Below are 17,779 nucleotides of genomic sequence, written 5' to 3' on the forward strand. Positions count from 1 at the left end.
CTACATTATTAAGCAATATGAACAAGTAGTCTGATGTCCTGTAATCATTATGAAGCTATATTATTACGATTACATAATACAATTATATATTGTATTATGAAATACAATGAAACATTAAGTTTTTGTACAGAGTATCGGTATCGGATCAGTATCATCGATACCACTCTGAATTCATCAGAAAGGAAATCAGTGGTATTGCACATCACTACAGATTACCGAATATGCTTCAGATCTTGAGCCGTTTCTCTCCGTCTCCATGCTTTTCTCTTCCCATTGTACGAGCTTGTTTTGGTTTTATCTGTCTCAAAAATTATTTTTTCTGAATCATGCAGGCTCCTTTGGGTGTTTTCTGGAAAAAACGCGAGCTTCTTTTTAACATTAAACACAAAAGGCATTAGTAAGGTCTACAAACCTATTCCACCCCACATTTAGATTTGGGGATCTGGTCAGCCTGTTTGTTTTACCTTATTTTACAGAGGTTTTTGGATTTTCCTGTTATTTCTGAAAATAACAACAACATGTAAATATGTATGTAAAATTAGCACCTTGGGGGCCAAACTGAAAAGATGACTTACAGAAAACACTCTACTTGCTGTAAATATTAAATCTCCTTTCAAATTAACACATTCAGGATCACAGTACTCATATTTCATATTTCACAGATTTTTGTTGTCTTGGTTTTTTAAAAAAAGTTTCTTGTCACAATTAAAAAGTTTTTATTTGCTTCATTTAATTCTGACAAGTTTTACCAGTCACTGGTAAAATGCTGCCCCCTAGAGGTGAAGGTGTTACTCACAATCCACAGAAAATCTGGAGGTCGTGTCTCCAGAAATTTTGAGTATAAGTTGTTACATTTTCTGCATTCTGATGATTTTTGTTTTTTGGACTGATTTGTACACCATCTGTGATGGTTTTAACGTGTTTGCTTCTTCGTCTCAGCTCCGTTACTGAGGCTGACTGAAACCAAGTATCACAGGCTTGCTGTGTGGTAGCCTGGGAGTGAACACAAATGCAGGACTCTGGAGACTGAACATAAACTCAACAAAGCAGCTTTATTGCTGTACTCACGAACTCAAACAATACAAAATACAAAACTAAGTAAACTAGGGAACTGACTACAAAGAAACACAGGACGGCCGAGAAAGGACATAGCATTAGGGGAGGACTGATAATGATGTGATAAAAGAAAGGAGGGAAACTGAGGACTCAAATACACACATGAGGTAAGAGTGGAGACACCTTGGGAACAAAATTCAGCTAATGAGTTATACATCTCAACATCATTAGAAGAGAACCTGTGACTCAAGGCTCTGTGGTCAAACTGCTGAAAAGAAACCACACTGAGTAAGTCCAGTAACAAGAAGAAAGTTTCCAGGAACAAGAAACTAAATTAATGAGAATTAAAACAATTGACATCTGCAATGTTCCCTCTAAGCTGCGCGCGTGCGCAACTGCTGAACTGCTGACACGGTCTCTGCGCACAGAAAGTCTGCGTTGCGCACAAAAAAAATCCAACCCGAATTTAAATTCAAATAAATATGTAACAAGTCATTCTGTTTTTGCAGTGTGAGTCAGTAAGTGACCGGTGATTGGCTGCTCCAGCCAATGATGCGACCCACATTCGTATATACGCAGCTAAATAAAGTCGTTGACAGGTTACGACAGTCCTTATGTGCCTTAGCTAGCAAAGCGGTGTGGCCAATGCAGAGTGAAGACACGCTAATGACAACCCATACAACCATTGGAGATGTGAGCAAGACAGACGGAACAATTGACAGAAAAAGTGTGGACTTTATACCAGTTTTTAAATTGTGTCTTAGACTACGTAAAACCAGAGTTATGATAAAAAAAAATTGCAATGTTTGTTTGTTTTTTTCTGAATACTATCATTGTTTATATTTACTGCGGGAAGAAACAGTAAAAACGGCGTTTTATAAGGAAAGCGCTCTCCGCATGTGAGCAAAAACAAAACCAAAAAAACCCCACCCTTTCCTATTGGTCGAAAAATGTACCATGTCAACCAATCAAAAAGTCATATGGCAACATGGCATTTAGTTGTTTAGGAAGGAGGGAAGTTTTAGGAGTGTTTTGAGATGTGAGAGATTTGCAACGTTTAGCATGTTTTCTTGTGTAGTTAGTGTGTTGTCTTGTGTAGTTGGTGTGTAGTGTAGTCAATAGTTTTGTTGTGTGTGTCAGAACAATGAGGCGATTGCTGAATGTTACAGGTGTTACAGGAGTGATACATCTCCTGTTGTCAGGCCTGCAGGTATCAGGCTGTTGTTCTCCTTTATCTCATAGTGGACAGAAATTATTTTTTGGAGTGGCACAAATAATTTGTGTGGCATCAAATTTGATGCAGAACAGCTGATTGTTCTGTAAATAGTTTGAAATGGTCATTTAAAAAAAAAAAAAAAATGCATTGGCTGCATTTTTAGGTAAACAGCTGCAAAAAAACCCAAAAAAACTTTGTTTGCAAAACTCAGTTACTTTTTTGAAGAAGTAACTATATAATTAATTGCCCAACATTGGTCATTATATACTGTATTTTGCAGACAGAGAGTTACAGGACTCTCTCCCAGACCACAGACTCATACTCATAATACAAGTCAGAGCTTTATAAAAAAAAAAAGAAAGAAAGAAAGTTGTGTTTTCAAAATTGGAGTTTAAGTTATTTTTGCTTCCAATAGTGTTAACATACTGCACAGGTCATGAACAAGATTTTTTTTTAAATTTTTCAATGTAAGTGGGGCTAAAGCAGTTAATTAAAAGTATTCTAACATAAATGTAAATGCTGTAATTTGATTATTTTAATAAACGATGTAACTTGGATGGATTCGATGCTGGCGTGACAACAGTGCACATGTCTGATGTTGCTCACAGTGGTCCAAGGGACCGCTCAGGGAGTTTGTGTGTTCGCTCAGACACATGAAAAATTAGAGGGAACATTGCAAAACACTAACAGAGACCCAGACAAAAGACTTAGGAGCTTGACACAGGGAAAAGGCAAATGAATGCAGAGACATGACTAAATGTCACAACCACAGTGACAGAGTACAGAGAATGTAGACACTGAGACATGACAGAGGAAACAGATGGAGAACGGTACACATCTTGAGGCACTTTCTTCTTCATTATACCCAGATCTATATGGGGAAGAAATCAAAACTATGTGTTCTATACACTTACTAAAGTGTGCCTATTTAGGGTTTCATTGTGATGAGGTTAGGGTTTGTGTGTCTTTTAATGCAGACATTGCCTAATCCTGTGTGAGACCATAAATCAATCTCATCTTATCTTAGCACTTTTAGCACTTTGTTTCCTAAGACTACTTTAGATTAGAGAGCTCACTCTTTTTCTTGATAACAGCTTATCTCAGCGTTCCCTCACATGCCGAGCTCTGATTTGTTGTTTTTCCCTCCTCCTGAACTGCCTCAGCTGGGTTTCAGATCAAATGACTGTGGAGGTCTGGTGCTCTGAGTTTTAGCATTTCATCACCACTCCTTAGTCAAACACAGGCTGGAGGTGCTTAAAAATGAATGAACCATATACAGTATGTTGGTGTGTAGCTAGTGGATGATGTGGAAGCCATCACACCTCCACTACTAGTCTTGTGGGAGCAAATATTTGGTCTCATCAGACCAAAGTCCAGATCAATGTTCCCTCTAATTTCTCATGTGTCTTTGCAAACACACAAACTCACTCAGCGGTCCCTTGGACCATTGTGAGCAACAGCAGACATGTGTACTGGTCACACCAGCATTGCATCCATCCATGGTTTATTAAAAAATAAAATTACAGCATTTATATTTCTGTTAGAATACTTTTAATTAAGTGCTTTAGCCCACTTACAATGAAAATTAAAAGAAATCTTGTTCATGACCTGTGTAGTATGTTAATACTATTGGAAGTAAAAATAAGTTTAATTCCAATTTTGAAAACACACTTAACATTTTTTTTATAAAGCTCTGACTTTATTATGAATCTGTGTGAAGTTCCTGCTGTGCACTGGGAGAGAGTGTGTTTTTTAAAATAACCATTTCAAACTATTTACAGAACAATCAGGTGTTCTGCATCAAATAAGATGCCACACAAATTATTTGTGCCACTCCAAAAAATAATAATAAATAAAAAACATAATGAATAATAACTCTGGTTTCAGAAAAACTGGTATATAGTTTCAAGTCCACACTTTTTCTGTCAATTGTTCCGTCTGTCTTGCTCACATCTCCAATGGTTGTACACGTTGTCATTAGCGTGTCTTCACTCCGCATTGGCCACACCGCTTTGCTAGCTAAGGCACATAAGGACTGTCGTAACCTGTCAACGACTTTATTTAGCTGCGTATATACGAATGTGGGTCGCATCATTGGCTGGAGCAGCCAATCACCGGTCACTTACTGACTCACACTGCAAAAACAGAATGACTTGTTACGTATTTATTTGAATTTAAATTCAGGTTGGATTTTTTTTTGTGCGCAACGCAGACTTTCTGTGCGCAGAGACCGTGTCAGCAGTTCAGCAGTTGCGCACGCGCGCAGCTTAGAGGGAACATTGCAGATGTCAATTGTTTTAGTTCTCATTAATTTAGTTTCTTGTTCCTGGAAACTTTCTTCTTGTTACTGGTCTTACTCAGTGTGGTTTCTTTTCAGCAGTTTGACCACAGAGCCTTGAGTCACAGGTTCTCTTCTAATGATGTTGAGATGTATAACTCTGGGAAGCACTAAAGTGGGTTCTTAAAAGCTGATTTCTTACATTCCAGTTTAATTCTTGTCCAGAAAGTTTTTTTAATTTTCTTTTTTTGTACCAGTGTCATCAATGTTTATTCATCTTTACCCAGCTGAGCAGTTTATTACAGTAGATAATATGACAGCATGTAGAGTTTTTTTGCTTTACTTTTCAGCAAAACAATCCAGCTTTAGTGAGACAGAATTGATAATAATGTGCTTTTTAAATTTTTGGTCTATTTTGGTTGTTTTTCTAATTTTTCTTATTCAGTCTTATTTGGTCATTTTGTGTCTCTTTATAATACAGTCTATAATATTGTAGCGGGCTAAGGGGAGGAGCCACTAGCCCAAAGACTCATGGGACTGTTCACGTGACATTCACAAGTTAATGATCTATTATTGTTATTGATAATGTATAACATTATTGCAGCTGTTTGTTCTGTATTGAGTGTGGCCAGCAATGGACACCATGACTGAGACTGCTGCACCCGTTAATGACCTCTGACCGCTGTTCTTGGATGTTCCTAATAAAACTGCATTTCTGTAGCTGAGCAGTGTATAGAACACAGGAACTGCAGGTCTAAAATAAAGCTCTACATCTTCTACTTTGCAGAAGTTTGCCACAATATGGTTTGGTTGTGTTTTTTCTCTGCATTTACTTTTATTTTTGCATGTCTTTATGACTGAGCAGCATCTCATATAGCTGTGCTTTTGTGTTCTTTGACAGGTGTTTTGCATGTATTTGTGTTTAGTTTGCATCTCTTTCTGCTATTTTTCTCTCTTTGGTGTTGTTTTCATTTCAAGGTTTGCGTTGTGTTTCTTTACTACCAGTTTATGCTGTGGGTTTCTGACTGCTTGTGTTCTTGTTGCGGCTTGCTGATGTTGTTCTGCAGATGTTAATGGTTTGGTGTGTCTTTTTCCAATTCTTTTGTATTTGGAGTGTGTTTGCACATTGTTGTGTTTTTGCATCTTTGGTGTCTTTTCTGTTACTTTGTTTTTCTAAAAATCCAGTTTACAGTAGCTTTTAACACCTTTTGTGTGTCTTTGGAGAGAGAGTTCAATCTCAATCCCAGCAAAGGGGTGTCAAGATCTGCAAGGCAGATCGTCAAGAGATGAGAAGTGTGGACCCAAGTGCAAGCACTGATAACTGAGTAACTGGATGAGTTTATTTCCAGGTCAAGGTGAAGCAGAAAACAAAAGTAGAGCATGGCAGGGAACTAAATTAAACCAAGCCTAAACTGGGAGCAGCTACAAAACAACAATACAGAGGAACAAAACACCTGGAACATGGCGAAATCCAACAGGGTTCACACAGGAGACAGACAAACCAGGACCTAATAGAGGCAAACACAAGGCTTAAATACACAGAGGGATAACAAGGGAATGAGACACAAAAGGAGAGCACAGCTGGGAACAATCAGACATGACGAGACCATGGGGAAGCAAAACTCAATACACTGACATAAGACACAGCCCTTCACAATAAAACAGGAAATACACAAAGACGCAGACCAGAGTGGGAGAGAAAACCACTGAGGAGCACGAGGGAGAGCACAGACATGACGAGCTGGGGAGACATGGAATAACACACAAGGAGGGGAAACCCAATAAACTAAACTGAACAACTTAGGACTGATAGAATAACTCCAAGAACAGCAAATGAACTTAACATGATACAGAAACACAAGGAAACAAAGAACGCTGGGTCAAAATGACCCAGGACCATGACAAGGGGGTTATTGAGCTTTCTTTTGTTAGATAATAAACATGACATGAAAACTGAGTCTAGTTTAAAGAGTAAAGAGTAAATGCAATGAGGAGTGTCCTGCTGGGTTCTCCATCCACGGATCATTTTACACTAATAGCCAAAGCTTTTTCCAAATTCAGTGTCTGTCCATGGAGGCCAAGTGGGGCCAGCACCACCAGGGTACATTAAGAGATTATATGATCTGTCTTCACTTAAAAACACTAAGCAAAGGGGTTTAAGTCTACAGGTGTATACATTCCTAACAAAACAAATCCTATAACACTGAACAACCCGTTCTCACTCCCGACGCGTAAAATAATGACGATTTGTCACGTCCCTTAACTTCTCATGCTGACGCTAAAGGTACCCTTCCACGTTTTTATGCGACGCTGTGGGTTGTCAATTCATTCCAATATGAACCCGCTCGCGAAACATGACGCCGTGAAGCACAATCTAACTGGAGAACCGGGGACCCTCTCCGCGAACGGGTTTTTCTCCCTAATTTAATGCTTTCTTTTAATGACATCGTTAACATTTCTCAACAAAAACACATGAAAGTATCACTGATAATTCAACAATAAAATCGCTTCATGTTGTGGCCATCACACAGTGTTTTCCAAACTGATTCACGATCTGAAAGTGCTCAGATTTAACGTACATAATCCTTTGTTAGGTTTATTATTTTCATTTCACACGTAACACATTTATAGATTCATTGACCACTCCTGTTAGTTTTGGATGCTCTCGGCTCCAACCAATCAGACGCAACCTGTGTAAGCAAAGGATGATGGGAGAACGGAGAGACGCATTTATATGAATAAGAAAATGAGGCGGAACTGATTGATTCTAATGCAGGTATGTAAAAAATACATATATTTAAAGTAATACCTTGATATGTGTTTCAAAGTTTGTTTTTCATAAAAGCTTCAAACAAACAGAGGTGACTGATCTCGAAACGGTTTAATGCATTTAAAAATGGCTACAGCTACCGTCAGCATGCTTGCTAGGTAACGACTACACGTGGCTACTGCAGCATTAGACTTGTGTCAAGCCAGCCTCCAATTCGAGACTTGCAGTCAAGCCAGCCTCCAGTTTGTTTTACGTTCCCTGTGTATTCAAAGTATTACGGGAATGGATGTGGAAAACGGATTTCAAAATAAAAGCCAACTTCGAGTGAATTAACAGATATGTTAAGAACATAATAACATATAATTTAGGCTTTTCCTTTTTTTTTTTTTTTTTTTTTTTTTTTACAAACTCTAATGAATGATCTATATGACACAGCCTTGTACCCTAATTGTGCCCTGTCACTATCAAGGCCATCTTATTTTGGATTTCAAAGTAAAAGCCCTGTGAATCTTCATTTTTGAACTACTCTTTCAATGACTTCATAATGCTCTTAAAAGCAAAAGTCGTATTTCCAAATACTATTTGAACTTTGTATCAACACTTTCCAACCACAGTCTTTTTCACAGTAATACCATATCAATATCAAGTCAGTCTGATTTTGCCTTTCATAGTAATGGCCCTTTGAAATTGCCGATATTTGACTTAATCTTCTAACAATTCTGTTAGGATGCCTGGGTCGTTGACCCAGGGTTTTTGAGTTTATTATTATTTATAAATTCTAGTCTTTGGTTTCTTTGTTAGAGTTCTGTCTTTTGGTTTATGTCTCTGTCTTCTCTAGTCGCTCTGTCTCCCCTTGTCTAGTTCGCGTCTCTGTGTATCCTTAGTTGCTATATCCCCGTGTCCAGTCAGTGTCTGTGTCTGCCCTGGTCCCACGTTTCTGTTCCCTCTGTTGCAGTGCGTGCGAGTCTGTGTCTTTGTTCAGTCTGTGTTTTGTGTTTCCTGTTTTACTTTGAAGGTCTCTGTCTCATCTCAGTGTGTTCAGTTTACGCCTCCTTGTCTCGTCAGTTCTGATTTGCCCCAGCTGTGTTTCCCTCCTGTTACCCATTCCCTGATTGCTCCCTCTGTGTATTTAAGCCCTGTGTTTCTTTGTGTCTGTGTCACGAGCTACTGTTTACTTAGCTGTGTGTTCTGTCAGTCCTCCGGTTTAAGTTGATTTTGAGTTTTTCCAGTTATGTTATATTTTGGGGGCCCCGCAGCCTCCAAACTGCCATGGCTACGGCCGAGCCGGCGCCTATGCCTCGGGCAATCAGGTTGAGCACGTGCTCATTTTCTCCAGTCGCTACACCTCCGCCTTCACCCCTGGATTACCAGTCCGACAAGAGGGTTAAGCGGCGGAGGAAGAAGGATTACGTGACGCCAGACGTTAGACTCACTCTGCTGCAGTCCTTCGCTCTGTTTTTGGGTCTGCCACGTTCTGAGCTTCACAAACTCTCTGCTTCCTCATCGCAGCCCGGTCTTTTGGAGGATTCACAGCCCAGTTCGCCACCTCCCACTTCCCGGAGAAAGCGACGCTCACGCAGTCGCCACTCTGTCTCTGCTGAGCCACTCCCCATGGTGAGTTATAATGACTGTTTTCATTCTGCTCCCTCTGAGCATGATCATGTGAACACTATAAATTCTGAGACTGTGAAAACTGTTAAGACTGTTAGACGTGGTGGCGGTAGGAAGCTAAAAAACATTTTAGAGGAGTCTGTGTTTGCTGAGCCTGCTCCTTCGCACCGTTGTGTTCCTGCTCCCAGGGCAGCTCGGGCCCAGCATTCCCCTGTACCTGTGCTTCAGGTGAGGGAGGCTGAGGTCCAGTTGGTACCTGCTCCGGTGTCCAGACCGGCTGAGGTTCTGCCTGTCGCTGCACCCGTACCAGCTCCTCGGGTGGGGACAGCAGCTGCCCAGCCATTGACGGTGCCTGTCCCAGCTCCCAGTGTGAGGATGACCGGGAACCAGTTAGCTCCAGCACCCGTACCTTCTCCTCGGGTGGGAGTGGCTGGTGTCCGGCAGGTACCTGCACCGGTTTCTGACCTCGCTGGAGGCTCAGGTGAGCCCGTCCAGCAGTTTTTTTTCAGGTTCTGGAGGCTCAGGGGAACTAGCTCAGCTTACTGCTAATCCACCACCTTACCCACCATTACTACAATCTTTACAACAGTCGATACATAGTAAACTTCTCTCCATAGCTCAGACTTTAGCTCACCTATCGGCTCAGTCACCTGCTCAGTTACCACCTCAGTCGTTTACTCCACCACCTGTTCCCGCTGGAGGGTCCGAGGGGCCGCTTCAGCCACCTGTCTGCGCTGGAGGGTCCGAGGGGCCGCTTCAGCCACCTGTCTGCGCTGGAGGGTCCGAGGGGCCCGTTCAGCCACCTGTCTGCGCTGGAGGGTCCGAGGGGCCCGTTCAGCCACCTGTCTGCGCTGGAGGGTCCGAGGGGCCCGTTCAGCCTCTTGCCTCGTCAGCTGGGGGTCCGGGAGGACCCAGCCAGCACATCCCAGTGTCTGCTGACGGTTCTGGCGAGGCCATTCAGCCACCACCACCACCGCCTGCAACCTCAACATCCACGCCACCTGCAGCATCTGCTTCCGCCTCGTCTGGTCCAGCTTCTGCAGCGGCGCCTGGTCCAGCCTCCGGGTCTTCAGCGGCGTCTGGTCCAGCCTCCGGGTCTTCAGCGGCGTCTGGTCCTGCCTTGCTCCGTCTAGCTTTGTTTGCACCTGAGGTCCCCATGCTGTCTCGTCCTGCACGTCCCGTCCGGCTTGCTCGTCCTGTTCGGCCGCTTTCCAGGCCGATGACTGGACGTCATTGCCGTCCAGTCTTCGGCCGCTTTCCAGGCCGATGACTGGACGTCATTGCCGTCGTGGACGGCCCCCTGAACTACGCCGTCGTCGTGGACGGCCTCCTGACCTGCTCGGTCACCGCCGGTGCCTCCCGCCCGGCCGGCCCCCTGAACTGTTTTCTGGGCTCTTGGGCCGTCAGCCTCCGGGCCGCCCCCCTGAACTGCCCGGGTTTGGACTATCGTGCCGTCAGCCTCTGGGCCGGCCCCCTGACCTTTGTGTGAACTGTTTTTCCTGGCCGCCTGCGCCTGTCGTGAGCCTGTGTTTTGTTATGTTGCTTTCCGGGCTCCGGTGTTTGCACTTTTTTTTTTTTTTTTTTTTTTTTTTTTTGGTTTCTGGCTCCTTGTTTGGTTTGTTTATGTTATGTTATATTTTGAGTTCTATATTAAAGCTGTTTTGAGTTCACGACTGTCTCCGGAGTCTGCACCTTGGGTCCTATTCCTGTCTGCACACAGCCATACATAACAGATTCAAAATGCTCTAAAATGAGAAATTCTTGTTTCCACAGGGTAATTCCACTTCAGAACAACAGTATACAGCCCCACAGTGATACCATATCAATATCAAGTCATTCTGATTTTATTTATTAAAATTTACTGAAGTGGATTTCTTGTCTTTACATATTAATGATACAGTCTTTTCTTTGTATTTGTAATGTTATGAAATATAACTATTTTCATAAAAGTAACATAGGTAAATCTGTTTATCTTGGAAAACAAAACCCAGAAAAAGGGAACAGCTCAATACAAGGAGAGTAAATTGTAAATTCCAAAAGGTGCAGTCATGATAACATTAAAGGTGCTTTAAAGGTAAATGACAACATCATGGAAATGTGAATGAAATATGTATGAAAACGTTTCACCGTATTATGTTGCTCAAATTATCACTTTGGTGGAGACAACAGAGTACGTCTTCAAATATTTTGACACAAGCATCCAACAAGTCTGTGGTTTAACAGCACAGGAGACAATTCCACGCTTCTTCCTTTGCTTTTTTTAAAGTCATTGTTGGTCATGTCAAGGCACTGTTCATGGTACCATCTTTGACAGGTGTCACATTGTATCTATTTAAAATCAAACAGACAAAGCAAAAAAAACCATTTATACTCAAAGACTTTTACACATTTTTGAGAAATTCAAATACCCTCCAACTCACCCAGTTCATCATTGAAGGTCCTGATCCAGGTGGCTTGGTCAGCGAACACATGGCACAGTTGCTGTTAGTGTCAAAAACTAAAATACAGGATCAAAACACATTAGATAGACATTCGTTTGAAGGCCAATTCATGCATATGTTAAACTGTGTACTTAAAAATTTCTATCGATTAGACCACAGCATAAAGTGCCATTGTGCACTATAATAATACTAACAGAATAATACATTTCAATCTACACACACGCACATATATACATTCAAATACATATATATACACACACACACATTTTCTCTCTTATTCACCCCCAAACCAACCTGATGCTTGTAGTATCTCCACAGCCATCAATTTTCTTTCCTCTGCCATTTTCTCTTTTGATGTTTTAAATTTCATGACGGGAAAATCTGGAAATACTTTCATCACTGCCCGTGCCATCTACAGAGAAATACTCAAAATTTTAATTGTGAAAAAAAAAACCACAATTCTGCTCAATATAAAATTTCTGATGTTTATAATCTTGCATAAACAGTATGAAAAACAAAGAGCAATAAATAGATTTAAGTCTTTATGAACACCAGGTAACTTCTAACACTCAGTACAGGGTTGTTGAAATGGACATCGTGGATGAATAACTATGTGATATACCTTGTAAACATAGAGAACAAAATGGACAGGGTTAAAAACAACACTCCACTCTACAGTAAGGGCCAGAGCCATGTATATTCTTTTAAGCTGATGAATAACTGAAATAGGGAACATCTCTAGTTACTAGTTATTAGTTATAGTCTGCTTCCAATGTATGGGCAGCTGACTTCTTTTAACATCTGTTGGGCAATACTCAGTATATTCTATAAAAATGTTGTGGAGAGTCGCAACCTGTGTTATGCTAGTGCCACAGAGACTCAATAAAGTGAGTCCACAGGGTGGCCCTACAGTCTCGTAAGGTGCTGTCAGAGATGTGGATGTTTTCCAAGTTAACCACAATGCTGGACAATACATACCACCTGCATCATAATGTGCTAGCCATTCACCAGAGCGTGCTCAGTGAGAGAATGAGATTACTGATAATGCACCATTATGACACAGGAAATAATTCCCAACTGTGACTTGCTCTCTTTAAAGTACAAGTATAAGTACTATCTGCAATCGCTGTGCAGCCTTAATATTTGCAAATCCTAAAAAGAGTATGTCACAAAATCTGCATGACTTAGGGCACCAAAGTATTAACCATATACTTAATTTGTGCAGTATACTGTGAAATTTAGAATTAGATGTATTCATATCTATTACAGCTACTGTTATGGATGTGGATATTCTTCTGACCATGGCATGATGGCATGGCAAACAAGTAAGAAATTATATACAAATGTATATTATCATCACTTACCATCACCACTAATACTCCACAGCTGAAGCCATCCTTCTGCACTGGATGGGTCAAGACACCTCCCTTCCATTTAATGTCCACCCATTCTGTTTTTGCATGGCGGGTTCTCCTCATTTTTAAGTAATCACTGCACATTATTACAAAGCAGAATACAATTTGGTATATGTCATATTTCCTAATTTAAAAAAAAAGATATTTTACAGAATTAAAGAGAATTTTATTTATTTATTTTTTGGCCTGTCTCGTTTGGCTCTTTTGCCATCAGAATTATTGTCTTAATAATTTGTTCACCTGATAATTTTTATTTAACCGTACTGATTTATTTTGCAAATGAGACCTGGCCAAGAGGATGCCAACAGAGAAACACGCATTGTGGGGCCAGGTACAAAAAGCTTCTACAAAAATGCAGTTGTAGTAAACTAACTTGTAAAGCCTATTTGCATATAACAAAATGTGTTGAAGCCTAAATACCTGAATTTACGTGCAGCGAGTTTAGAGTCTTCCTCCTCTGATGAACTTGGGGCAGGATCAAGGAGATAAACAGTGTGATTCACTGCATTGATGAACTGTAGCAAAGATAAATCATTAAAACAATATTAATATATCGTCATTAAAAAAATACACAGACTTTAAAGTTATAATCTTGTTGCTTACCAGAAACTTCCAGTGTACATTTTTAATGTTAACAAACGTGACAATGGCCTGGTACCGATCGAAGTTTACCTGTCAGAAAACATTTATGTATTTCTTACAGTTTGTGGAATTCTATTAGCATTCAATCAGTAATTCTTTCTAAATGTATTTGAACATAATTATATGGACATTGGACAGTCATCTTACGTTCCGCAAGCTTTGGCGAGAAAGCTGTGTCCGATCACCAAAGAGAATCAAGCCCGCAGTGTAATGGTTCATAATGTAGATCCCCTTTTGCTCCTCTTTTTGCCAGACAATGAAACAGCCCTTCAATTACCTAGGTAAAGAATTTTCATAAACACAAAGCTATGTAATTTATATACTTTAAATTGTGTTAATGATAAATAATTACATGATAATGTCCTTTTAATTGAATTACATTACACAGTCGAATTATTGTGGTTATGAGTGCTTAAATTAATCATTGATATACCTCGCCTGTTAGCCACAGGTGTGGTCGAAGGGTTCGCAGATCACTGTGGCGGATAATTATGGACGTACCATGGTTTGTTGAGGGAAGCACAGAAACCACAACCTCTGTGTCTCTTTTCTTCCACAAAGACAGGACCTCCTCATTAAAGAAAAACACACTTAACATACGATCTTACCAGCTATTGAACATGATTTTGTTATTTCTAACAAAGGTTTATGGACTGTTATTAACAATATGTCTTTGGAAAATTCATTCAAAATGTATCACTCCATGTCTTGAATGGTAAATGAACTGGTTCTTATAAAGCGCTTTTCTACTCTTCTGAGCACTCAAAGCGATTTATACAACTTGTGCATTCACCCAAGCAGATTTTTCTAAGTGTGTTCTAAGTAACATTCACACACAATCGATGGATGCACTGGAGAGCAATTTATGGTTAGTATCTTGGATTTTTGGTATGCAGACTAGGAGAAGCCAGTAATCAAACTACCAACCTTCAAATCAGTAGATGACCTGCTCTACCACCTGAGCTACAGCCACCCTTGAGCATTGGTAACTATATAAACTCAAAGCTGTAATGGCAACACTTGCAAAGTTAATTTTCCCATACTCTAACTATGTTCCCGAATGCTTTTTCCCATTCAGTTTCTACTGAGGAAAACATATTTATTTATTTAGTTATTCCCAAAATTTACCATGTAATCACTGCATTCATTTTGAATTTTGGTGCCTCCCACTTAAGTTAAGGTTACAACTAGTCAACCAAAATCCTGGATATTCACATCGAATGAGTTGAACATGAATATCAACATGTAAATAAATAAGATTTGCCCTTCATACATGTGTCCATGACTGATTACTGTGTCATGGAAAGGATCTTCTATGGAAAAAGAAGGCATTACTATTACTTTGATGAATCCTTTATGTTAGCAGTTGTCAATCCTACCTGGAATTCTGGAGTTTCCAAGGTAACATCCTCAACTCTACCAGTCTGCACAGGGGAACTCGGGGCCATAGAGGAAGCAACCTATATAAATATTGTGTACAAGAAATACAAAAAATGTTATGCAAAATATTGGTCTTTATATATGAACGATAAATTTGCGCAACATTTTATACCGTCTTTGAAGATCTCCTGAAAGGAAATGGCTTGCGGAGTACTGTTACATATCTCCCCTTCTTTTTTTGGCGACGTTCCTTCCATTTTTCTTCGTCCACTCTAAATTTCTGAACCAAAAATATGAGTCATTGAACATTGTTTAGGAATTACAAGTGAAATGCTGTGACAACATTTTCCTTAATTTACAATAAAGCAAAACACACAAAAATGTCCAGTAAGACACACAGGTGCAACCAAGCTATAAAATCACAATGTGGGGCACCTCAATATCCCACCACATCAAGAAGACTTTTTTTTAATGTTCCATTTTGAAACGGCAAAGCATTGATGGACATCAGCCAGTCATTTTGCAAACCTTTCTTTGAAGCATTCTTTTTGAGTCTTCGTACTCCTTCAGCAGCGCTGTGTGACTGATTTGATACTGGACAACAAAGTCATCCAGCCTGGTGAGCCTTCCCGAACGTAGATGGATATGTTTCAGATCCCACTGGCTCTTCTCCATTATCCCCTGCGTTTTATTATTCTCAGTAATATTCTGAAAAATCAAATTAAGAAATCATTAAATGTGATTTTTTTTTTAAAGATACAAATTGTTGTTGTGTGCAATGTTGTATGATCTGCAATACAGATGACTCCTCTGGACCCGCCGTTTCTCAATCACACCACACAAATATGTATATATACTAAAAATCATGTGTCTTACTTGTCTCTTGATCTTTCTTAAGGCATTGTATTTGTTGTGGTACTGCTCATACATTTTCCCAGTGCCATGTCTTCCAAGGTCACCTTTGGATTTTGAAGATTAGAATAATATTGATGTGTGTAATTTCATTTTATAAACTAATTACTTGTCTACTTTAAAATGGCTTACCTAACATTATTGCAGACCATAATCCAGAAAAAGGAAGAAGATATTTGCTGATGTGCTCCATGAGCCCCTTGCTGTAGTAAGGGTTTGCCTCACCATCCATCTCCAATGATGTGTTGGAAATGAGCTTCTTAAAATGTCTCCCAAAGAGGTTGTTTCCCTTGACTCCCTAGCCAACAGACAAAACAGAATAATTATGTGATTTGAACATTGTGTGCACTCATCTTTCATATCTATAATCTAAAAACCCAACATTATGTTGTATAAAACATATAAAATTACTTGTGACTTGTGATTATTATGCTATTCCAAAGTATTTAAAAAGATATATAAGAGGCAAAAGTTTAGCCTTTAGTTTTAATAAAAATTGACTTCAGTTTACCTTCAGGTCCTCATCAGCTTTTGAGTTTCTGTCATTGCCATCAACATCAACATTTGCTTTCTGCATCAACAACTGAAGGTTGTGAAAATGTTTTTCAACATTCTCACCACTACACGGACTCCCAAAAACAACTGCAGCACTTTGAACCATGTCAGTGAGGTCTTTTAAGGAAGTTGCAGTAGTGAAGACTCCAACAGTGTGCATTGCAAGATGGTAGTTCTTTGGTGCACTGCAGTTAAAGAAGAAATTGTCTTTAAGTGTTTCCAAAACAGTAATAATGTTTTCCCAAATTGAAGAATGAAATGCCATGTCACATGTCACAATAAAAAAACAAACAAGTGAATACTGTATTAAAAGGACTACACTTACTACTTTTTACAGATCTCCTTGGCATTCTTCATAACATGACTAAGGCATCTGTGAAGAATTGGAACCTCGAAGTCTTCCTTGTTTCCTTTCCCCGAAGCGATGTTATAATAATGATTTATTGTGTCAGAGAGATTTTTTTTTTGCAAAAGCTAAACAGATAGCTTGCATTAGGACCATAGATCCATCACATATAAGCATTAAAGGTGAACGTATGGCTTTGTGCCCAAAGGCCCTTGCAACATCAGTCAGAAATGCTTCCAAAAAATATGTGACTGAGGCAGTGGTATGGTCACATGTTAAATATGTAGCCACTGGTAGGGGAGAGGATGTTTTCCGTGGATTTCTTACTACAAGTTCGTAAACATAGAAAGGAGGCGAACCCTTTCTTTTTTTCATGATACTTCCTGTAGCATCCAAATAAAGTATGTCCTCCCGACAGCGGCTCTGGAAAATCTCAATGCTCCTGGAAGACCATAAAAAAACACCTTTTGGATGTAACATCACTTTCTGCAATACATCCTCTGGGTTGTTCTTCTTGTTTGCCACCATTAACTGGAGACTCATAATCTCATTATGATGAAGACGACTTTTCTTTCGGATTTCCAAGGCTATGTTTCTCAACACTTGAGGAGTTGGAACTTCATCTCTACACCCCGATTGCACAACATCATCATCCATTTTGCTCATTGTTTCCAGATACATGGCTCTAGGTAATTGTTTTTCCAATTCATGGCCAATTTTATCTCTCTTATGAGCTCTTACAGGTCTTCTTCTTAGTTCATAGTGGTTGTGCACACACTCGAGACCTTGAAAATTGACTTTTGCCTTTAGATCGTCTTCATTATCTACAGTGACAGTGACAGCGACTGGACAATCCTCGAAACTGCATTAACCCAGACACCAGAAGAAAGGGCCCTTTCTTACTGAGTCCAAAGCCTTGACTCTGTGCCTTTTGAAGGCAAAGGAACAATATGGAAACACTGTCCGTATTCCGTCTGAAATCAGATTTGTCCACTGTAGTCCCTTGTATCCTCTTTGGGATCTGTTATTTTTTATATTAGTCCATTCTTTCCTTTTCAAGAAAAAAAAATTCGTTTCAAGTGGGACCCTGATTCTTATGAATCCATCATCAGATGAGTTGCTGTTAGGCTAAAAAAGAGGAAAAATTTATTTTGTGA

General features: G+C 39.9%; 1 protein-coding gene, 1 long non-coding RNA gene and 1 pseudogene across 3 annotated transcripts; all 3 read right to left on the reverse strand.

The window, feature by feature from the left end:
• Positions 1 to 10,839: 10,839 nt before the first annotated feature.
• On the reverse strand, positions 10,840 to 13,660 carry LOC146363197 (uncharacterized). The gene is made up of 7 exons (XM_084919758.1): positions 13,577 to 13,660; positions 13,391 to 13,459; positions 13,208 to 13,302; positions 12,737 to 12,863; positions 11,667 to 11,784; positions 11,352 to 11,428; positions 10,840 to 11,259 (listed from the first exon to the last, which is right to left on the reverse strand). The coding sequence occupies exons 1-7, from the start codon at positions 13,646 to 13,648 to the stop codon at positions 11,110 to 11,112; spliced, it is 708 nt and encodes a 235-aa protein (XP_084775884.1). The 5' UTR covers positions 13,649 to 13,660; the 3' UTR covers positions 10,840 to 11,109.
• Positions 13,661 to 14,838: 1,178 nt separating this feature from the next.
• On the reverse strand, positions 14,839 to 15,508 carry LOC146363198 (uncharacterized). Its single transcript, XR_014799260.1, has 3 exons — positions 15,338 to 15,508; positions 14,982 to 15,089; positions 14,839 to 14,889 (listed from the first exon to the last, which is right to left on the reverse strand). It is a non-coding gene; the product is annotated as an uncharacterized LOC146363198 (long non-coding RNA).
• LOC146363199 (uncharacterized) lies at positions 15,507 to 17,485 on the reverse strand (annotated as a pseudogene). The gene is made up of 4 exons (XR_014799202.1): positions 16,602 to 17,485; positions 16,233 to 16,461; positions 15,854 to 16,019; positions 15,507 to 15,517 (listed from the first exon to the last, which is right to left on the reverse strand). The product of XR_014799202.1 is annotated as an uncharacterized LOC146363199 (transcript).
• Between the last annotated feature and the right edge of the window lie 294 nt (positions 17,486 to 17,779).

Source organism: Perissodus microlepis, chromosome 22 (assembly GCF_051167445.1).
Source record: "Perissodus microlepis isolate ML-2025 ecotype Zambia chromosome 22, ASM5116744v1, whole genome shotgun sequence".
Lineage (NCBI taxonomy): Eukaryota > Metazoa > Chordata > Actinopteri > Cichliformes > Cichlidae > Perissodus > Perissodus microlepis.

What these genes read in the sequence shown, in the direction of transcription:
- LOC146363197 (XM_084919758.1), bottom strand. Translation starts at nt 13,648, where the DNA reads ATGAACCATTACACTGCGGGCTTGATTCTCTTTGGTGATCGGACACAG. An exon ending in ATGTACACTGGAAGTTTCTG is followed by an intron (nt 13,303 to 13,390) that starts GTAAGCAACAAG and finishes TCTTTGCTACAG; the next exon opens with TTCATCAATGCAGTGAATCA. An exon ending in GACCTTCAATGATGAACTGG is followed by an intron (nt 11,260 to 11,351) that starts GTGAGTTGGAGG and finishes GATTTTAAATAG; the next exon opens with ATACAATGTGACACCTGTCA.